At 35.9% G+C, this 23,880-nt stretch overlaps 2 protein-coding genes across 2 annotated transcripts in view; both read right to left on the bottom strand.

Moving 5' to 3' along the window:
• Window positions 1-769: 769 nt before the first annotated feature.
• LOC309406398 (coiled-coil domain-containing protein 141-like) lies at window positions 770-18,390 on the bottom strand (the record flags this gene model as incomplete). Its single annotated transcript, XM_082001562.1, has 7 exons — window positions 770-957; window positions 2,462-2,627; window positions 2,725-2,854; window positions 2,948-3,102; window positions 11,489-11,661; window positions 13,658-14,538; window positions 18,307-18,390. 7 exons carry the CDS (start codon window positions 18,388-18,390, stop codon window positions 837-839), a joined length of 1,710 nt encoding a protein of 569 aa, XP_081857688.1. The 3' UTR covers window positions 770-836.
• Window positions 18,391-18,479: 89 nt separating this feature from the next.
• LOC309406510 (coiled-coil domain-containing protein 141-like) overlaps window positions 18,480-23,880 on the bottom strand; it is an 84,532-nt gene continuing 79,131 nt past the window's right edge. Inside the window, exons 20-22 of the mRNA XM_082001753.1 lie at window positions 22,994-23,177; window positions 21,618-21,727; window positions 18,480-19,120 (exon numbers count right to left, since the gene is read on the bottom strand). Of these exons, the coding sequence (XP_081857879.1) occupies window positions 19,004-19,120; window positions 21,618-21,727; window positions 22,994-23,177 (411 nt within the window). The 3' untranslated portion in view covers window positions 18,480-19,003. The remainder of the gene's footprint in view (window positions 19,121-21,617; window positions 21,728-22,993; window positions 23,178-23,880) is intronic.

A 23,880-nucleotide genomic window follows, 5' to 3' on the forward strand; every position in this document is an offset into this window, starting at 1 on the left:
TTTCAGTTCAGATTTTCTTAATACCCAGAATGGATGTTGTGGGTCTTGAGGAATTCTATCTTTGGGAAGTCCTTGGCTAAACTAAGGATATGCTTTGAAACTAGCACAGGTACCACTTCATAGTCCACTCCGTTGGACTGTAATGACATGCATCAAGTGGAAGTGGACTGCTTTGTTACGGTAATCCAGTCCTGAAAGCAGAAGCAATACACAGAAGACCTCTCCATTATGCTGCCTTAAAAAGACTCTCTCTTCCTTGCAGACATTGTTGGTACTAAGGGTGCATTAGACAAGGTTTGCTATTATTAGTAACCACTCCTTTTGATGCCCAGCCCCCTCAAAATGTCTCAAAGCTGTTAGAAATAAGGTAATGAATACTGTATTTAATAAACCAGAGAATTCTGTAGTTATAAACTCATCTTGTTACAAAAGCACTCCTCGTTTGTGTCTAAATTCTCTATATAAGTTAATGGGAAGAACTATTGATGAAATTGATGGTATTGATGGAATTTGTAGAAGAATAAAACAGTGGGTACTGATAAATCACCAAGGAGACCTGTAATTTTAAAGGCTCATGTCTCTTTTTTTCATCATCATCTTCTGTTAGATTTGTCCAAAAAACGAGAACAAAACCAAAAGAAATTAGAAATCACTGTCTAATAAATGCTGTGCACAGGTGAATTTCATTAATAATTTATTTATAAAGAAACAAAATACAAATAACCTAGATACAAACCAAATAGCACTCAAAGATTCATCTTCTCACCCATAGCCAGTATCTACTAATGGACACAGCAAACAACACGGACACCCTCCTGAATCAGGCATCTTGCAGTTCAGTCCATCTGCTGATCCTCTGCAGCAGGCAGAACAGGATCATGTTCCAAACTGAAGCTAATCTCTTGTGGCCTCTCAAGTTCAAGATACACTCCTTGAAGCCAGAGTTTCTCTTTAAACCTGTTTTAAAAAGGTCGGTTAATATTGTCTATCTTTTTAATGGCAGCAGCTGCAGCATTCCCTTTCACAAGCAACACTGTGGTGGTTGGCATAGACTGTTCTCTGTGGTCTTAAGAAAATACAAGATTAGAGATCAAAAAAATTATTCCAACAGAACATCAAACACATCCTAAAACTCATCTTACTGACAATTAACAAATAACCACAGAGCACTTTAGTTATAAAGAACAGAAGAGATGAGAAAAGTGAGGAGAAATTTAACCTTTGTGTATGATCTACATGTTTTAATCATACTGAATTCTCTGTATGCCCTAAGTAAAATTAATGTGATCTTTCATTTGATTTTTTTGCTTTGGAGTATCTGCCATCTCACAGTAATACAGAAAAAACCTGAACAAAACGTACGGGATCAATGCTTAATCAGCTGGCCATGAGGGAAAGCATGCAGGCAGCTTACGATAAAAAGAGAACGGCTTTTGAATCAACATATGCAATAATTTTCCTTTCCTTTTATATGTTGCTCTACATCAAGATAGACAAACCTCAGGAATTTAAAAGACGAAAGAACAGTGCTCCTTCTTTTTTCTATGGCTTTTTGCCGTAGAATTCACTATGTACAAAAAGATCAGAAAATGAAATTCACTTTTAAGTAACAAATGCATTTTTATGTGACCAGTGTAAACTTAGAATTTTGAGCAGACCATGAAAGACTAGCCTGACAGCAATCCCACAGATTCTCAACCACGTTCCCAGGCCACATTAACTATCACTACTTTAAAGCCATGACATTCCTGGAGCCTCTTTTCCATCACATTGCTCCACATACCTTCTAGAAAGAAAGCTGTTTTACTGTATTATCATTAAACCAGCTTTTCACTGTAAAACAGTCTTCCCATTTTCAGAGTTGTGTAATAAACATTATCAATAGAATTGTTCAGGTATTTTCTATGGAAAAACCTCTGACAGCAAGTCTTATTTTTATGTGCACAATCTCTTCCGAACCCCCACCTACTTCCCTATGTTACCTCATCTTATTTGATGTTTCCAATGAAACAGTGAACTAATAGTAAAGTAAACTAGATTAGTAACAGCCACAGGGTATAAAAAGCTCTCTCATCCCTGAATACATTACTCAAAAGACAGGCAGTTCTAGCATCATAAAATACAGTTTTCAACTTCTGGAATACTTTGTATCATTAAGCTGTTCAATCTTACATTAATATCTAGATTAAGATACCTAGACTTCAAAAAAATTATTTCAGTAAACTAAATACCTTATTGCACAAACTCCATTTTCTACTGTATTACAAGATGTTTCATCTAACAGAATCGCCTCTTCTGATGAAGAATTAAGTGTAAAAGGCAGTCACATATTGTGCATTTCATTTACATTATGCAAAAATTCATAGGATTAGGAAGTGTGTTTGATGTGTGCATTGTAAATTAAGGTCCTTACAGCTATTGTAGTGTTACAAGATGTATCAGAGAGTAAGCTGCAAGTTACCTTACTGGGATACGTTTAGCCACTGGCCTGTGATCTCGCTCACAAGGTGTGTTGTGGGCTTGTACTAGCTCAGTTGTGGTGACATTCACTTCTCCTGAAAAGTATCCATCTTCCCATTCTGATTTAGCCCAAGTTACAGTGGAAATTTCTGGGGTTTTATTTTTCTCTGAAACAAAAACATGTACATTAGTAAGTGGAAACAGGGTGCTCATTTAATATGGCAACAATGTGCCCAAAAGCATGCAGCTGGCAGGATGAATCACCTATCACTGTTACGAAAGCAGAACAGCGTGCCTTTCCAATTTCATTGCTGGCAACACAGATGTATTTCCCAGTATCAGCAAGGACTACATTCCTCTTTAAAAGGTAATAGGTATCTCCTAATTTCTCAATCTGTAAAACAACAGAATGCACATAGGAGATTATTAGTAGCATAAAACAAAATATCTTTCCCTCAAGAAATATTTCAATACCATTAGAACATACACTGATGTCTCCAGATACCACTTGGGTATCATCCTTTGTCCAGCAGACATGTGGTTTGGGCTGTCCATGTATAGTGCAGTGCAGGATTAAATCTTCTCCTTCTTGTAGAGTTGTGTGTCCAAATTTTTGTATGAAGCTTGGCTGTTTTCCTTGTACTGAAAAAAAATTATTCGATGTATTTTAAAAGGCACAACTAAAGCAACTGAAGAAAAAAATCCCTTCTCATTATTATACAGTTCACCACATTGCATGACAAAGAGAGCCTTTATGGATGCCTGGAGCTCAGGATAATTTGTTTCCAAGACAGTTAGTAGGCAGACATCATTCATCTATACAATATAAAATTTGTTGAAACACATCAATATTAAGCACCCAAGAATTTAATGCATCAGGATAGTGATATTAGTTCCATGGTAATGCTAAAGAATCACGTTCCTTGTGTAGGTACTAGGCAAGTCTACGTGGATTATTTGTTTCAGTGAAGGTGGAAGAGTAAATATTCCACAAAATTTTAAAGGGACAAAGTCAAGAAAGCAAACTTTGGCATTTAGTGCATTGTTGTACATCGTGCTCTTTCTTCACTTTTTCCCCCTGTTCTTCTATTAAAAAAAAAGTTATTAAAAAAAGATTGATCTATACTTGCAACAATGATGAAGGCCAGAATGTGGCCTCTGTACCATTTTGATCAAGATCATTGTTTTGGCCATCATTAATACTGAAACCATGTACTACCAGATCATCTAATACAAATCTGATACAGAACAAGGACGAGCAAATAATTTTGCTTCTATTGCAATAACCAAAGCACATGAGATTGAGTTTGTGCTGGCTTCATGTCAGCTGTGGGAGGACAGATGATACCTGAGCCAGTACAGAGCCTGGCTAATACAAATTAAACCATCAAAATTGTTTGAAGAAATTTCAGTCAGAAGCACCAGTTTGTGCTGAATGAAAGCACTGCTTCACGTGACATGCAACTTAATGAGCTGTAAAGCTGCATTTACTGGATCACTGTACTACTACCTGAGGTTCTACTTACATTCCACCTCCAGGGCCACAGTAAAAAAGATGACAACCTCAGAACTCAGACTAAGCATTCCTGATGCAGGGAATCCAAAGCAGCAGATGTTAACACACAGAAGCACACACAAAGACAAATACTAAAACAAAAATGAACATTTTGCATTCGTATCACATGAAAAATATCATCTTGTTCCTCTTTACTATAAATTGTACCATGTGTCCATAATATTTAACAAAAGTTCCCAGCCTTCTCAGAAAGCCACTGACATGTAGGATAAGTAACAGAGCTTGAAACTGCTTTCAACTATGCCAGCATTACTCCACTGTTTTAGGATGAAAATTTTTTCTTTATGCTACTGTGAAACAAGAATCGGTATATGTCACAAAGGTGCCCAGGAACTTCTAAACTCAAATATATTGAGACCAAGTACATTTTTGCCAAATGTGGGACTGTCAGCATGATGAGGCAGACATTTTTATCCACTGTATTAAAAAAAAGTGCTTAGGTGAGCTCCTACTTGCAACAAGTTTTCAAGCTTAGCTGCTTTTACATTCTTCCCATGTACTGTAGGACCGAGGCCACAATATAGAGCCAGAAGTATGAGAGTTTTACTCTCTCATACTCTCGTTAACCTAAGGTCTGTATTAGCCAGCCCCAGAAGCTCAAACAACTCAGTTCTTAGTTGTTGAAAGTTAGCATGTGCAAGCTGCCACCACCATTACATTGCAAGCACCTGAAGTACAGAAATCTGGGATCTGCAGCTTCACTTCAAGCAAGAGAACTAAGCTTACACCTCTGCCTCCTCTTTACAATCAGCTGGCAGTAAGTCACAAACAGCATGATTAGCTTGTATTCCAGTGGAAAACATTAAGTGGGCATCAACCACTCCTTACGGTATTTTTGGCTGGTTTCCATTACTTGTGTGGTTTGTATTATCTTGTGAAGTTAGGCTTATCTCATACCAGGATGGTTTTTACCATTTAAAAAAAAAAGAATTAAAAAAAAAAAAAAATCTGAGTCAAATGGTGATAATGATCAGAATCCATCTTGATTTTTTAATCTGTAAGTCAGCAGAACATAAAAACTAAAATGACCAGTTTCTAGAGAGCAAAGGGAAAAGTGTATGCAAAGAAAACGATGAAGTGACAGTTACTATAACTCTAAGGCAGAGGCTAGAAATCAGCAGGGAAACAAAATCTGCTGTAAAAGATTTCATCCTTTGTCAAAAACCTTCAAAATAGAATGGATGTTTCTATTTCACCAATGGTTTTCCCGTTATATCCTAATGAAATGTCAGAATAAGCTAAGATAACTTGTCAATTAAAAATTACTTCTTGGCTGGACATTCCATGAACCACAAAGGTTAGAAGGAATAGATCTTTTCTCCTGGATTGTGGAGGGAAAACATTTCAGGTAGTCAGTGGTACTGAAATCCTATTCTGATGGCTTCGTAGAAGAAGTTTGTCAGATACTAAGTATTTCATAAGTTATTTGCAGGAACCAATAGAGTTCTGCTGTAAATTGGGGAATCAGCAAGGAAAACTCAGCAGCCTGGAGCAATGCAAAAACTGCAGGTGGAGACATCATCTGCATCTGGCTTTGTCACACAGCTTTCACTCCTGCCACAAGTCTCTCTCACACACACGTAGTACCACGTCAAGCCAAATTGTTTTCAGCAGCCATTTTTTATTACTTCGCTTCTGTTTCATTCACTCACTTTGATTCACTCAGCATTGCTCTAAATTAAACTGCATTTATTGTTTAGAGCTTTTGTCTTAGTCAAGCTCCTAACACAATCAGAAGGAATTTTATTAAGGAATACCAAGTGGGTCTCATGACCCAACTGATCTGAAATATCCATAATCCAGAGCTCCAGTCTCCTTGAATACCATGATATAGCCTCATTAAAGGAAGTCTGAGCAGTAGACTGTCAGAGCTTGAATTTAGTTTAAGACACAGCTCCTCTGAGCCACAAAAGATACACACACAGAAAAATTACAAGCTTACCCTAGGAAAGTCTCCAAAGAAAGGTCCAGAAATAGGCACACCTTACCAGTCATTTGAGAGGAAGCCACCTTCTCCATTGCAGCTCCAGCCACATCTGATCCAAAGCAAACCAGGGGAATGCCTCATCCTCCCTTTGCCTACTGACTCACACCTGGGCCCTCAAACAGGCTGCTTCTTTTGAAAAATGAAAATAATTAATCCCTTTCCCCTCCAAACTTAGGCACTTTGTTTAAATACCCCTTCACACAACTCCACATCTTGTAGCCAGGCAATCTCATTCACCACTTACTTTCTTAATAAGTGTCTGCATATAGGGAAGGAGGAAAGGAGGTTAGGTTAGTAATATGCCTAAATATATTATTTTTGTTGTAAGGCTAGAGAGATTGAGATTTAGATCGGCTCTTTAAGAGAGCAATTGGAAAGATGTAAACAATTTGGGGTCTTGAAGTAACTATAGGTTCAAAACCGTGACTGTGATGAGGGAAACTCAGCACTGTAAACCAAAAAGTAGCAGAACCAGAACAATACAAAACACCTAGATGTATTCCCTGCTTCTATGGTATGGTTAAAAGAAGGAAGAAGTGGAGCATGTACAACATGAACTATTGAAAAAAAGGAAGGCGGGGAGGGAGAATTACATTTAAATTACTGCTGAAACAGAATGAGTGTGGTTTTCTTTCAGAAAAATATTAAGTCTATCATGAGATTACATCACTGTCACTCTTTTTTTGAAGATTATCTGAACAGAAAACAGCAGAAATTTTCTAGCATTCATTATCTTCTGGGCATTCATTAGAGTCCTTAAATAAAAAGTATTTAAACCCACATTGCCAACACAGCAGCAATCAGCATTGATTACACCTTTGTTTACAAAGCAAAGCATTAAAACCAGGAGACTTTCAGTATCCTGCTGTGTATCTGGTATCTCTAATGTCTCAATTTTTTAAATCTTGGTTTTTGCAGCAATTAAAAGTGTGGCTGGTATCCACATACCCATTAAAAACTTTGCATTTAAAACTATTCCTTATTTAAAGTAGATGCAATACCATACTCACAAAACCAAGTTTTATTAATCTAAAATTCACAGAAACATTCAAATTTTCAGATGAAAAGTTTAATGACAGAGGGATTACGTACTTCTAAAATGATTTATTAAGACCTACAGATGTGCTGGGGCAATTTCTGGCCTTATACCTTTTTGCATTTAATAATTATAATATCTGACTATGCAAAAGTTACAACATACTCAGAAGTGACAAGGTGTTTGTTTTGACCTTTATTATTTCACAGTGTCTGTTATATAGCCATAGCATGAATTACATACTTACTGTATGTGTGCTCTTGAAAATAATAGTGTACTTATATTTTAAAAGTTGGATTCATTTGCATCTCACTTTCTTCTCACAAGTCAAACATGAAAAAATCTTATTTAACATTTAAATAGGAACTCAAGTCCAGGATTTAATCCAGTAGTAGGAAGCTTATTTTTCACAGATAACATGTCTGAGTAAAAGTGAAAGTAGATGCATTGGCATAGGAGGAGGTCATAAGCCACTTCAGCTGCTTTTGAACCAAATAGCAAAACTCAGGCTCACTTTCCTTAGAAAGGCAGCTGGCTTCCCTGGGTGACAGGTAATCTATTGGGATCTTCCATATAAGCTTTAGAATCATTTAATTTTAATCAGGATGTACAAAGAACTCTACATTAATCTACCCTTCCCCAGTGGAGTAATTTCATTTTGTCTTGGCATAGTTGGAGACAAGATCACCCTTGACATCTTTTTTCTGATGCTCTGTTGAAATCTGGGCTACGTAACTTGTCAGTGACAACAGGCATTTATGGTTGAAGATGGAAAATGAGTGTTAATCTCACCAAGTGTGGCATTTCACTGCCATTCTGCTTTTGTAGTTTTGTAGGCAGAGTGACTACAATGACTTTCTAGACAGAAGCAGCTTAAAAATGTCCTTCTCCAGACAATAAAATTGAGCATGTGCGGTGTTTCAACACCACATCATAGCAGTGAACAGTTACAGGGGCATCATGTCAATACAGCTTCCTCACCTGGAAAGCCTTTCCTGGAGCACATAATCCCAAATCAAGTCTCAAATAGCAATGCCTTGAGAAAGTCCATTAAGGTAAAGTACTTTTATGTCTTGTTCAGTACATGAACTACCAACAGTACTTTCAAAATATGATAAAAAAGAGAAAAATAGGTAAGAAAAAAACAGACTTTAGCAACAAGAGTAATTTCATGAATTATTTAAACCATAATTCAGAAGGAAAAAAAAATCAGCATTGTATTAATTTTCAATGTTTTTCTGCTAAGGGAGCAAAACATAAGTATAGTCAGACATAAGCAGCATGATACTCAGAATTTTACTAAAGGCAGAATATGCTTGTTCACAGGCATACACAGCACAGATTTGTAAATGTTGGAATAAAATTTACTCTCGCTCCGAGGCTTCTCTTTACCTCCTCCCCTCTTAGAGGAAAGATGACAGTCCTCCTTGTTATGCTTGAAACTCTGAGTGTAAGCCAAACTCCAATGAAAGGCTACATCACTGGCTAGCTTCTAAATCGTATTAATAAAAAGATGGAATAAATCTGACTTGGATTCAAAGCTTCATCTCTTCACACAATTTTGTAAACTGGCCTTGTATACTGGATGTCAAATCTCAGGTAAAGCAAGTAACTGAGATCTCTCCCACTTGTTCTAAAGCCTCTTAAATGAAGTTAACAGAAACAGATTTAATGCAAGTATTTATGAGGGAGGAGGTCTGCATGCCTGCTCCCTTGTAATACCCTAGGAGCCTGGATGTACATGAGGAAGTGTTACGAAGGAGGGGAAAGAATTTGATCCATTCATCTGTGTACACTTGTCCAGTAGATCTACGTCTGTTTGTTGCCTTTTTAACTCATAGAGCCGATTATCATAAATAGTGAGCTGTCTTTCTGTAGAGTGCCAGCAAGCAATCAGATCCAGCTACAAGTCTAGATCCAAGCAACCTCCAATTCCTGCTTTATGACATGATGAAAAGTTCACAACCTTTTTTCCTGTTTTGGTAGAACTACACGTGATTTTGTGAAAATTTTTCCAAGCCGGCTGGAATCCTAACTCTAGCCTTGCTTTCTGAAGGATAGACTCACCTCGCACTGTTGTTTTGCTCAACAAATGGCTCTCCTCCAACCAAAAATGTCAAATGCATATCTGAACTCACACACTGGCTATACACAAAAAGACAGAATAGTATTAATTCTAGCACTGAACTTTCTGTAGTTTTCAAGATGAAGGATGCACAAGTTAAAACGGCGATGCAGCTTTGAGCCCAGCATCTACAGAGCTACAATGACTCTTTCTGTCACAAGCCTTATGACAGTTAACGCTTAATTTAAACGCCTAATTCTGGCGGAGGCAAGGCAGAAAAGGAGAGAGAACATCTCCACTTTCACTCCTGTTTTTTTTGTGTGCATATAATTAGCCTCAATACTGAAGGCAAAAATGCCTGAATAAGTGGCCCGAGTATTATATAAAGTTACTTACAAATGCAGAAAACAAGTCAAAAGAACATCCATGATTACTTTTAATTTTCGAATGATGGCAACTCTCAGTAAAGAAAGAGGATTGAAGCTCAGCCATCACCTAGAAGACCAGTTTTCAAATAGATAATGAGTGTTATGAACAGGATAAAGTTATCAAGCACTGGCAGCTCTGCAGCAGGCCAAGCCTTACAGCATGTAGGAGAGCCATTTAATGTTGCTTAATGTGCCTCTTCTGTAAGTCAGCTTGCTCACATAGGTTCTTTGCTGTATGTAACAAACATACTTGAAGTCACATGGACACAAAAACATTAAACTGAATTTTACTTTTATGAAAACTGAAACATTCAAAATCATACTAATCATTGAAATTAGCTTTACTGTAACATGGAAAGTACACTTTAGGAAAAAAGGTGATTTTTATACCTAAGAGAATTCTTATGAATCAACATTTTTGGGAGATGAACTTAGAAAGTTGTTCATTAAGGGTAATACCAATTTTAGTTTGAATTTACTTTGTTCCCCTGTCTGGACACCACCTCCTCCTCCTGCTCCCTATCGTATTGCTGTGAGGTTATATTCCCTTGAGAACTTCTCCTGTTTCAAAGTTACAGGAATTTTAATAAAGTTGCAGTCACTGGGCCAAAATATCTAAATGTCAGTCTTTAATCTCACTGACCCCTGGCAATTTTCAATATATATTCTGCTCATAGCGTGCTACACAGTAAAAGGCTTATTAATTTCAGCAATTTATGCAAGAGAAAGTATTCTCTCTCTATGTATTTTTTCTAGGTCAATGCAGTTGTAATATGAAAGCTGCAAATCACAGATGCAGGAAAAACCATGTAGTTGTTTGTCAATTGTTTTTACTGTACAAATACAGCAAGTACTGGAGCTAAAGAATTAAGTTACATTTGAGGATTTATAAATGAAATTTTCCACTGGCACAGTTATGTCATTGTTATAAAATATTTTACTAATTTACTTCTTACAAACAAATTACTACTTTAATAAAAAATACTATTCGTGGTTGTCCTTGTCAAGAATGAAATGCAGTATGTAGGTCAATAAAGTTCTGGTTTGGATTTATTGCTTTGAAGTTATAGGTGGATTATTAAAAACAGTTGTATCTTTAGTGTTATAAGAGGGCAGAGGAAGTAACACAAGCATCCACCTAAGCAGACTGGTATGTTGGAACATCTCATTTTGTAAGCATTTGGGGTTTTTGGTCTACTGTATGCTAGGTGCCACTTACACAAATCCGGATGACTCTGGGTCAAATCTTTGCAGTGCAGCCAATCACAACTCTGTTGGAACTACTGCAACTTTCATTTGTGGAGACTATCTGCTGGGCTGAGACAGATTTAAATCTGGTCTATGCCAGTGCAATCATGAATGGCATGATTTCTTTACTAAGAAGCTTTATCCTACAAATATATGTATTTTTTAAAGTGTGTAAGAAAAATGTGGTTGGAAATAGTACATTTGATGTTTAAAAAAACATTTCAACACCCTCCACACCCCTTCGCAAAAAAAGGCATGTCATAAAACATATGTTGAGCTGAGCACTCTACCTGGATGTATCTTGACATTTAATACCTATAACCATTAAAACTGTTTCTAACACTTTGCAATGTCAACATTTTTAGAAAGCAAAACTCTGCCTCAGATTGTAGAAAATCTTTATAACTTTTTTAAAATCTCAATATCATTATGAGAAAGGAAAACAAGCACATAATACTGGTATTAAAGAAACAAGCAATATATCAAGCATGACATAAAAGTGGTTTGGTACAGATTATGAAAGCTGCAGTGTAAGAAAATAAATTTAATGTTGTCTTAGCATGTGAGAATTAAATCCAGTGAAGTCAATATTGTACTTATTTTGTGAATAGCCAGTACATTAGTGATATGCTAATATAGACGACACACAGCATTATCCAGTCTATTCCTGTAATAGGTGGCCTGTTACCTTTCACGTGGACAATGGCACTTGATGAGATAGTGCCGTTCAAATTTTTAGCCCGAACAACATAGAGGCCAGCATCTTTATCACACACCTTCTGAATGAACAAAGTATGCTTTGTCTCCTTTTGTAAAAGCTTTAAGTGCTCATCTGCAGTCAGTTTCTGGCCTTTCTTGTACCTGAAGCAGAGAGTCAGTTTTCAAGTCAGATTTATATCACTGTACGCCAAGCAGAACTTCACAAATTCACACAATCTGTATAACACTACACTGACAGCAAGAGATAGAGCTCACTGCTGTACTCTCACTCCTCAGTTTTAAAGTTATATGTAAATATGGATGAATATTTAAACAATTCAAATTGAAGGATAATACATTCCTAATACTAGAAAATGTGGTTCTGAAAATTATTTTCAATGGACAAGTCACAGTTATTTCACTGCAGTATTAGAGGGAGTAGCATGAAGGCCTGGGGCCCTCAGTTTTGTGCTAAAACACTTTTGCTAGCAAAGTGTTGAGTCAATCCACCTTCAACTCATAAATAGGTTCTTCAGATGCATAAGCAACATGCAAACTTTCAGAATTTGTGTCTTCAGTATAAAGAACAGCCAAGGGCCTGCTCCTCCACCCCAGCCCACTTAACATTTACTTAATTCACATCATCAGATAGGACTGAACAATGTAAGAGGAGTTATTTCAGAGAACTGTTGTTGTACTCTAACACTTGAGGATCTGTCACCATGCATTGGTACTGACTTCTGATTTACATATAGGAAGTGAGAGAAAATTCTCTCTTTTGATGATTTTCTTGCCTCATGATGATTGTCCTTGCAAGGCTCTTCTTGCCTCCTGATGATTTAGCATAAGCTACATTTAACCTAACATGAACACAGAAATGCTTTTCCACAGGTTCTACATCAGTACAAAAACCATGGTAGTGGTTAATTTTTAATTACAAAAACCCACTTTTTTTCTGTTTTCATAAATTTCTAATTTGCAAAATGCTTTCGGTTGAGTGTTGCTTTTTAAAAAGACCATATTATCAACAGTGTATGTATTTTTGAGCTAAATTAATGCTTTCTTACGATAAAACAAAACTGAAGGTATCTCATTTCACCAACAATACTCCTCAAACTGTAGAATACCAGGACTTAAACCAAAATAACTTTATTGATACCAACACAGTGTAGCACCAAGTTTGCAGTGTCCACTATTTTTCTCAGTGCTGCAGCAGAAAATTCAGCTTACTAAAAGTTTATAGTTCGCCTAATTCTTTACATGTGTAATAATAACCGTAATATCAAAATGTTTCCAATAAGAGGCATATCTAATTTAATACAGTAAAAGAAAGGCCTCCATTGTGAAAGTCTAATGGAATAAGTGGAGAAATGACAAATGAGGTAAAATTTTAGGAAAATATTCCAACACATAGGGGACTACTACCAAAATCTTGAATCCTGCCCCTCTTTCAGTCCCTATTCCTTTTGGCAGGGAATTTCTAAAAAGTCATCTTAAAAGATATTTACAGTACATCTTCTCTATTTTTCATAAATGCAGTATAAAGCAATCTAAATAGACATACAGCAATGCAAAGACAGAGAAAGGGTGCACACAAATATATAAAACTGGTTCTCTTAGTGTAGACATTTAGGGTTTTTTTTTTTTAACCTGTAATCTCTCTCCAGTTTTTGACAACGGACTCTCAACATACATATAAATGTGTTTCTCTATGTATATGTAGTGGCTATATAAATATTTTAGCGTGCCCACACATGTATGTATGTGTCTGTCCATATATAGTGCCAAGATCTTGATAAAATGCAGATGACTACATACAGTAAATCTGGAGCATGCATTTGTTTTGAGAAATTATTGAACAAGTGGAATTTGTCATATTCCAGAATATGAAAACCATATGATATATTTGCTTAAAAAATATTGTGTATGCTTGCAGTAATTTGATGCTCTCATTATTCATAAAATTAAGTACAGAGAGATTATTTCAAGTAGGTTAATAGTCAAAAGCAGTTTTGAAGGTGGGAATCATGCAGAAGTGTGGAGTAGAAAGGATACAAGCCATTTATTCTAGCCTATAGATTAATTAATGTGGTTATAAGTGGTTCAAGAATGTCTTGCTACTGGGTATATTTACTGCTTCTCATTATAAGCTACCCACCAGGTCAGTGTAGGCTCTGGGAATCCCATTACTTCTACTTCCAAAGTTACCGGAGAACCTTCCATGACGGTTTTGTTAGAGAGAAGCTGGGAGAAGTTAGGCGCCTGTCCAGTTAGGCTGGCCATGCTGTTCTTTTCTGATGAACTTTTAATCTCTTCTCGGGTGACCAACTGCCTCTGACAGCTTCTGGTGGTGTCTGATTGAAACACGAAACCTGAGAATGCATCAGGCAAAGCATGCAGCCTGTCCTGGGTTTTAGTACAGTTATTCAAGTCATGCAATTGTTCTTGCGTTTCTGTCATGCTTTTGTGAAGTTCAAGGTGTTGCAAATGTGTTTTGCACAATTCACTCATACACACTGGTTTGGCATTTATAGTGCAGGAAGCAGTGTTAGCTTCAGATATTTCTTGTAAGCTACAAGTCAAAGGAGATACTGCTCTGACTTTTGGACCAGAATCTGTTGAAGAGATACAAAACTTCTCAAACTGATCTGATGGGCTTTCCATTCTATTATTTGTAGCATCAGCATAAGCAGAATTGGTTAAGAGATCAGATGCTTCCATCACTTTTTTAATACTAGTGGTTTCCTGCATTTGCAAGCTATAGGAATTGACATGCAGGCTATGAGAACTACAACAGCACTGCTCTTCTAGCTCTGTTTCAGAACGCAAGAGGTTTGATTCTGGTGTCTCAGAAAGTGGTGGCAAAGAGATATCATCAGGTGATATACACTCATATTCATCTCCAGAGAGTATTTCTTCTGCCAGGAATTCAGTCTGTAAACTATCCTCTTTGGCTGAAGACAACAGCTCTGTATCCTGTGAAACAAGATCCTCACCAGCTGGACAGATAATTGGAATATCATCCAATTTATTCCTCTCCTTAAATTAGGAGAGGAAAGAAGAGAAGGGAAAGAAGAAGAAAAAGAAAAACAGAGAGAATGAGTTATCATTCTTTTAATGCAGAAGCTAGCAACAATACTTGAAACGTATCTTTTAATTAAGCTTAATGTATTCTGAGAAACAGGAGGAAATATGTGGAAAAAGATAATTCCTCAGAAAATTTTGCAGCAGTTAACTGGAATTTCAAACTTGTTTCGATAGACTCTAGCTGATATTACCATAATTATATAGAAGCATTTATTATAACAGTAACAACAAAAGAAAAAGTACCTCTTTCTATAAACAAAGAACAACCTGTGGATTTCCTGTAGGTGCTGTTTACAAAAGCATTTGGAAGGGGAAGGTGGAGGAGGAGGTGGCCTAATTACATCTAAATGGGAAACAGTTACATAGCAATAAAAAGATTAACAACCAAGTTACTGGACTTTGAGAAGGCACTGGTCATGTTCAAGATCAATAGAATTAAACCAACATCTTTTAAGATATTTTCTAAGCATTTTATATTTCCCTCATTTTTTGCCATCTGTTTCAAGATCTCGTCTAAACATTAATAGAAAACAATGTTAGAATTATTTTTATATTATCTTGGATCCAGAATTAAAAAAAGAAGTCTCTCATTATGTTCAAAAAAAACTGGATGTGGCATAAGTGCATTAATTTTAATCACAAAGCATCAAAAACATTATCTTATGTATTAATTACTTCTCTGCCTCTTGATTTTTATATAAATGTGTAATCACATATTCATTTGTGCCAGGGCTCTCAGCAAAGATACTCATAATGTTTTCTTATGCTATTCTCTCATTGTTGAGTTCTATACAAAAATATGTATCTGCTGAGCAATGCTTCTATCCCCTATAAACTGTTCACTCAAATCACCTGGGTGATACGCTGGATGTCACTGGTTTCCAAACTAGGTTTCTTTGGCAGTATCCAGCAAAAAAGTGCAAAGGCACACTTGTTTCAGCTTTTTTTTCGCTTTATTGCTCTAAATATAACCTAATCATCAGTGCACAAAATTAACAAAATAAAAAGAAGTAATAGAACCTCACTTGTGCCCTGGTCCTGTAGATATGGTGGTTTTAATATAGATGTTTTTCCCAGTTAATACATTTATTATTTCAAAGCCATGTGATTCATGCCAGATCCATGAATGAATGACTAGAAAAAGATGGGATTTTACTGTGCGCATTTTATTAAGTAATTCAATTGGTTTGTAAGATGAAGTTGAAGTTTGGGTATTGAATGTGTTTTCCACAAGCATCCCCTGATGAACTCTGACCCCCAAGGTGTCTTTCAATACGAATTTTGAGTGAAATCTGGGCTCCATGTCAATGGTGAAACTCCCATTGACTTGGAATGGAGGTAACGAAATTAACATTTGTTTTGGCTCATCAGCAGATTACAGGACATCCTGCATTGACTTGAAGGATATAAATACTGATATAAACACGATAAATTATAATTGACTTTTCAGTTTGGTGAAATGTGCCAGTTTTTCCCCTTTCCAATTACTCAGAAAACAATAAATACTGAGTTACTTCTTCTTCTGCACATATTCAATTTTTTTATTTGGGTTCTAACTAATTGTAAACTATTCCTAGAAATTGTTATTTTTAGGGATTAATTCCAATACAGTCATACAATATATTTTTCTGGGATGAGAATTTGACTATCACACAGCCCTTTTAACCTTACCAGCATTTTCCAAGTAACTCTCTCAGTTTTAAGCCTGACCAAATTTGCAAGTCTTTCTCAAATGAACCTTTAGTAGGCAACTTCAGTAGTAAGTTCTGGCTGTTTAGGTCTGACTTGCACTAAAAAATTTAATAAAATGTGATTAAATATTAAGGTGTTGAAAAATTCTTTAGAATGTTAAATTCTGAGCAGGTATATTTAAAGAAGTATGTGTCAAAATTCCTAAACAGCTGGTCTCTACTTTCTGAATGAAATCAATGGTCCAGATTCATTCTGTCTATTGAGGAGTGTATGCACATGTACACACAGCGGCGTAAGTTTAGGTAACTATGGGAAGGCCATGACAATGTAGGAAACTTGCAGTGACCAATCTAGGATCTTAGTGCAGGGGTCTGCTGTCAGTTTCATGGTCACTTCATTTGGAGATCACAGAATTCAACAGTCAGTTCAGACATTGGTGGAAAATGATCCTGGGGAAAATGCTGGGGAAAAAAATGGCAGGTGTGCAGTGAGTGAGCAAGCTGTCAGACAGGCTTTGGCAGCACGAGGACTTTCAGCCCTGGTGTGTCATCTGGGATCAAAGAAGCATGAGGATGAGTGTGCCATAAGGTGGTTTAGGCCACTTTTTAGGGTGATATTTATTAGTGAAGCAAATTAATACTGGAAAACTAGCTTGGAGAAGTACAGGTAAAATTAGAGATTGCTGGCCGACTAGGTAAGGGGCTGGAAATGGGCAAGGTCCTTCCTTGGAAAGGATGGAAATGGAAGACAGAAAAGCTCTAGTGAGAAGAACCTGCTACTTAAGTGAAGTATGGACTGATGAAAAGGGTGGGGTCATCGTAGTTGCCATACTTCACATCTGATATTTGCTGTTTTGCATACCCTTGATTTCCCCCCTTTGCAGCTGAGGCACAGTCTGACAAGGACTGACAAAACTGTGGCCTAGAAAAATAGGAAATAGGGCTATGAACATCTGCCGGGTGAGGTGATTCTCCCGAGGGTGGCTTTTTGGAACAGTGACAAAATTTTGAGTGAAATCTGGGCTCCATGTCAATGGTGAAACTCTCATTGACTTGGAATGGAGTTAACAGAATTAATTAACATTTGTTTTGGCTCATCAGCAGATTACAGGACATCCTGCATTGAACTGAAGGCAATGTTGATGTTAGTTTAATTTCTACAAAACATCACAATTTAGTGTCTTGTAGTATTGGTCTATGTTATTATCTTGCAAAATGGAAATGTTAAGAGTTCTAAATAAATTACCCATGTATCCTACCTTTCTAAAGACTTAAATATTATTACTATCCACTCCATCTTACCAGAAAATTTCACATAGTAAATTACTTCCAGGATCCCAAGGCTTCAAAATGTTCTTTAAGCTAAAGGAATTAATCTCATAAAATGTAGGTCTAGTTTTGTATTGCCTATATTTCTAAGACTACATTTTTCATTGACAATTTGGAACCTTTCATATTCATTTACTGTGTATCCATGAATAAAACATGCTTGTCTGCTAGGATTTTTATAATACTAAATGCATACCCAGTCTTTCCCTATATAATTTCCTTTTGTGCATTGTCCTCACCATGCAATCCATATTTTGGAACTTACTTATAATCTCTGCTGCACAGAATTTTTTCATATGAAATGTAACCTAAGTGTTTTGAGGTGAGGGTGAAGACAACTATTTGGTGCTGAGTTATTTATTTGATGTATACTGTTGTACAAACAGTACAGCAGATTATCTGTGACATGATGTCATACTGAAATGCTGACAGCTGTAGTTGTATTCCATGATGTTTTTGCCACGATTGCTTTCCTGTTATTCACACTATTGCAAAAGTGAAGCAATTCTGTCCTTGTTTTGCATTGGATTTTCGTAATACTGTACATGAGAAGACAATCAAACCCCACCAATCTGTAACAATGCCCATCATTTTTGAGAAGAAACAAATTAAGGAGTAAAATTCCTTTGAGAGTACATAACAATGCCCATCAATTTGATTTAAAAAAAAACCCCAAAAAATCAACAGAAACAGCAGATACCTGTTCAGTGTTTATAGGAGAAAGAGTATAATTTCTCGTCTCAGTAATGCCTTCTGAATTTGTAAGCAATTTACCTGATGCCATCTGAAAGAAAAATGTTTGAAAAACACTTTATTTTCCTGATGAAGCCCTTAATGATTCAACAAAGCATCATAGTTTCTACTGCTACTTAGTTCAAATTCTGAACTATGAGGTTTCTTTCATAGCATATTACTTCTAAATCAAATACTTTCACAGCTTGTCTCTAGGGGTTATATGAACATTAGGGCTCTGGGAAATACTAAGTGCGGTCTCCTCTATTACTTCGGATATTCCCTTAAGTCTTATTATAAAGGAGAGAGCAGAATGTGTTCTCCCTTGATGAAGGACGAATGGTCAAAAAGAGGACGTCTGCATTAAGAATACTGTGGCAACAGAACCAAGGGAAAATTTGTAAAAGATTATGAAAAGAACATTATTTTAGGAAAGAAAAGATACACAGAGGCAAGTAAAAAGAAGGCTAAAAAAAAAAAATTCATAGGGAAGAATATGTGATAGAAGGCAAAGGGGTAACTAAAAAAAAAACCTGAGAAATGACCGAGACTACACTGCTAACACCCATCTTAAGGGAGGCTGCAAGACTGAAAAGCAATAAACTTTCCAGCAATACACTAAGCCTTTTAAGAAACAGAGTTCTAGTTAAAAATAATTTAAAAATCTAACTAACCTGTTGCCTTTGTTCCTCTACTTCGTCTTCAGTAACAGGTTCACATGCTGCTTGACCATTTCTTTGTTCCTTCTGAACAGTAACCAACTCTTCAGAAAACTCACCTTTCTGCCACATGAAAAATAATTAAGTAAGCTTATACGCAATAGAATGTAGCAATTGTTAGCTACCCAGTGACTTATCTGTACGACAGAGTAGTAAAAAAGCAAGTGAAATCTTATCTAAAACCTGTTATCAGCACAGGTGTAAAATGCTTATGGCAAACTTATGCAACAAAACAGGATTCATTCATTCCTGGACAAGCAAAGACATTTTTCAAAGCTAAGGGGATCTTTTCTGAGGCAGAGAAAGTATAGGACCCCAAAGACTGGAGAACTCAAGTGGCTGGTCAAGAATCGGGAATATCACCCAACTTGTACCCAGCATAAGTAAGAGAAAATAAAGGATCAAGAAAGTGACACTATCAGGAAAAAAGAGAAAAAACAACAAATCCAGAAAAAAATCAGGATTTCAGTAAAACAGTTCTAGGGAGGAAAGAAACACTTGTGAGTCTCTAGATAAAGTTCAAATTTGTCTAAAAAGTAGAAAGGTCAGAATGTGTTCTAAGCATAAAACATAACCAGGCAGAATTTGCATTTGTTCTCGTTTTCCTCCCTCCTTCAACCTCCCGTCTAGACAGTCCATAACCACTCCTAGTTAACTGTACTTTAGATCAGGTTTTTTGTACTTTTATCATTCTTCTTTGGCTAATACCTATTTCTAGCTTAAGCCTCAAGGACTGCATAACTGGTTACAAAGTACTTACATAACAGAAATCTGGACAGCCATGCTGTATTTTATTGACTTTATGAATCCTTTTAAATTGTCACAAAAGAAATAGAGATTTCAAAGAACACTGCAGTGGCACAATGTAAGGAAAACCAGAAGTTTTACAGTTACGGTTTTATGTTTTCACATCTTTAGCTGTCCAGCCAAAGGTTACAGTCCTAAATAAGTTCTTAAAAGAAAGTGCTGCATTATTTATTTTCTATTCCAGCCTTAAACAAGGGAAAAATTCTGTGTGATCCGTTCCATCTATTTTTTTCTGAAGACAAAGTAGTCTTTCATTTGCACTTGAAAAATCCAAGAGTTGTTGTCTTCTGACATTCAACAGCCATGTAAAAATCCAGAAAGATTGTACAATACATTTCCCCTTAATTTGTTACACTAACAATGACAGGAAATGAACCTGAATTCATAGTCATGGCATTATATACTCATGGCACCTGTTTGTGTAGAAAATTTGCTGAATTATTTATTCTTCATAAGATACAGACATCGACTATTGAGATATTCTTCTCAGAATACTACATATTATAAAAAAAATAACAAATTCCACTTGAAAAATGTTGCAGAACTACTCCCTGTTGCAGAAAATACATTTTTTGTATTATTCCTCTTGACTGATTTTTTTAAAGAATTATCTAAATTAAAGTAATCAGTAAATAGTTTATGAATGGTTCTGTGTGGAAAAAACTCCGAACAACTCTATTAAAGAAAAGCAACTTTAAAATTAGCTTGAAATTCCACTTCTCTTAAAAATATCTGTATTATGTTGAGCTAGCAAAAAAGATCAAAAGTTCAAGCCCTGTTCTGACAGAACTGGGGGCTACTGTCCTGCACACAACAGCATTTATATAACACATGGATTGGGAGAAGAACTTTGAAAAACCTAATTAGCATTTATATTGAAGTTTCTTTATGGTCACAGTGCAAGGCAAACCCTTCTTTCTATTCATCTAATGACTTTTGGAACTCATTTGTATTTTTGGCATCTCTTACTGCTTTTAAGTGTATTAATGGGTAATTTGACTGTTCATTAGTTTTTACACTGTAATTCCATCAAAGAGAAGTGAGACAACATTCAGCATCAACAAGAGCAGGATATTTACACATCTTAACTCTTCCAGCTTCACAGAAGAATTAACCCATCAACTATTGCTGCATGTGGGAGCTTTTTTGATGTATTACTTTGAGAGTGGGGGTGGAGTAGACAGAGTCTTTATTACAGAAATCTAGCCCCCTCACCTGTCTTCCATAATTCCTCCTCACTTGATACATTATACTTAATTACACTTAAAGAAGCTTATCAGAATATGGAACTAAAATTGTTGTTGTTCTCTTTAATATGTAAGTCATGTTTTTCTAATTTAAATTATTTTGGTAAACTTGTTGTTTGGGATAATTTTTCCATTAGGGAGCCAAGCTACATTTTTTGACATTTTATAGATTTAGCAGTTACCAATATTGCAGTACCAAGGGAGGAACAAACATGAAAAAAGTACTTGTGATATTTTCCCCTAAAGGTTACTGGAAAGCAGTAACAGTTTTGAAAAAAGTTTAGAAAAAGAAACCTAGGAGGAATGTTTGGTGAAAAAACAAGTAGTACTTCATTGATTCATTATGATCATTACCTAAACTAATGGAAAAGTGAATAATTTAGAAATGCTTCATACCACCATATGAGGATCACAGATGATCCTCAGTTAAAAGTCCTGATTCAGACACTAAGCCTGGTAAGTTGATTCAGATGCAATATATTCTCCACATTAAAAAAAAAAAATACCTTAATCTCCTTAAGTTCTCTCAGAGATCTGCACAACTCATCAACAGAATTAATGATTTCTTTGTATTTTAATATGGCTTTTTCAACATACTTCTTTCCTTCTTCAATACCTACAAAGGTAAAACAGCATGAAAGCAGAACAGAATGCCTCAAACAGATGTGCAACAATCAACGTACTCTGTAACCCCAATATACTACAAATAATTACATTTTTCTGTGTTTTGTTTTGCAGAAGGAGTTCTGTGATTCACAGCAATGTGCTTTCCTACCTCTTAATAGCTTACTTGAGAGAAGCCCTCATAGTCACTGCAGGTCTCCTGCTAGGCTTTTCCTTGAAGAAAATTACTTCTATCTGGTTAGTGATACTGCTTTAAAAGATGCTGACCTCGTAAAGTGTCTCCTAAACTATTTGCCTTATTATACATCTAGAAGGCACTTAGATCCCTGTTATAAAAAATACAAAACAAAGGTAGGATGGAGAAGCTTTTTCCCATGTAATGAATTAAAAAACATAAAGCAGCTTCTTTCTCCCAGTGTTCCTAATAAACCACTGTCAAGAATCCATTCTGTCAGCTACAGATAGGAATGTTTAAAATATTGAGAAGGTTAAAAAAAACAAAAGAGAATGGAAAAAATAGTGATCTGTGCTCTTTAAATAGTCTTCCCAACACTAAATTAGAGGAATTTTAAAGCACAGTTAGATTCTGTTGAAATTTTTTTTAGATTTACTACTGGAATTCATGGGCTACACAGTATCCTTGCACATTTGGATGGTCACCTTATCTTTGGATAAAATAAGTCCAACACATATGTAAACATTATGAGTGGGAGAAAAAGAGCAAAACCTGAAGCTTGTTGACCTTAATTCTTTTTGGTCAACAATGTTCCAAATCAATACAGTTGTAAATACAGTATTTAAATAACAATCTACATTTTTTGCTAATAAAATGCTTACAAAAGTTGGCAATCAAATACCACTAGTTACTCACAGTGTTAATGTAAAAAATTCACTCAGCACTGAGGTATATCACCGTAATATATTTTGACATCAAAGGCTTGCCTGTTATGAGACAGCATAAGCCATGAAGTCTTAATTCTAAGCTCATAAATATTACAAGGACATTCACACTTTGATTTCAAGGTGAACTCAGGCTGTATACAGAAAACCAAGTAACTACCAGAGTATTTTCATTTTTTTTTTTTTTAAATATTTGTTCTGAAATCCTTCACCTCTTCCAGTCAATACTTTAAAACAACATTTGTTTTATAAACATCACGGTATTTTCTTCTTAAATGAACAAACCTAGGAATCTGCTTCCTCTTGTCCTGTTATTGTATTTTTTTTCCCCACAGTACATTACCAGACTGCTCCTCACCATGTAACCGTTTAGCAAGGTCTGTAATCTGCTGAATTTTTTCTTCTTGTTGAGTCACTGTAGGCTCAATAAACTTATTGAATTGCTTGTAGAGAGTCTCTATTGCTTCTCTTGTTTTGCATTCTGCAGAATACTTGGCAACTCTAACAACTGTTGCACTCACATCTTCAAACCAAAATTGACACTGAGGGATAAAAAACACTGCATTATAAGGAATTATTACCAGCAGTTCAAGCTTTTGTAGAATAGACTGGACTACTCTTAAACATGCCATAATCAGTGTCATACAGTACATCTTAAATTTTCTGGTTTTAATTTAACCTGGAAAACATTTGCTCATTAACAATGCTGCTTCACGTATTAGTAGCTGTTAAATTTTCTTTAAACAATAGATCCATGCTCATCTTACAATCACGGTGAGGTTATTCGTTAATTGTTCTGCAAACGTATGATTTATTTCTGAGTTGTTTCCACCTTGTGTATCAACCGACTAATTTCACAAACTGTTTCAGGGCCACAGTTATACCTCCATACGGACAGCAAGGTTGCTTATATTTAGGAGGGTTTTTGGTCTCAGCAATCATTAAAATTGCTAGGAATCTTTCTACTGACAAGAATGGGCTTTAGAACATACTTTTTTTGGTTAACAATATTCAGGGGAGGATAGAATCTGGTGTTCACTCACTATCATCCATATTGCATCATTACAGCAAGCAGCTAATAACGACCATTTTTAACTGCCATTAAACTCAGTATTTAAGACTGTGCCTATTCGCTGAAAGAAAATGTTGAGTAAAAGGTGATACTTTACACTGAGTGAAAAAAAGCAATATTAAATTTTAGCTCTGGGAAATAATTTATTTCCCTCAAAGTAAGGGGGGAGTTTA

Source organism: Phaethon aethereus (genome assembly GCF_964289735.1).
Source record: "Phaethon aethereus genome assembly, chromosome: 6".
NCBI classification, from domain to species: domain Eukaryota; kingdom Metazoa; phylum Chordata; class Aves; order Phaethontiformes; family Phaethontidae; genus Phaethon; species Phaethon aethereus.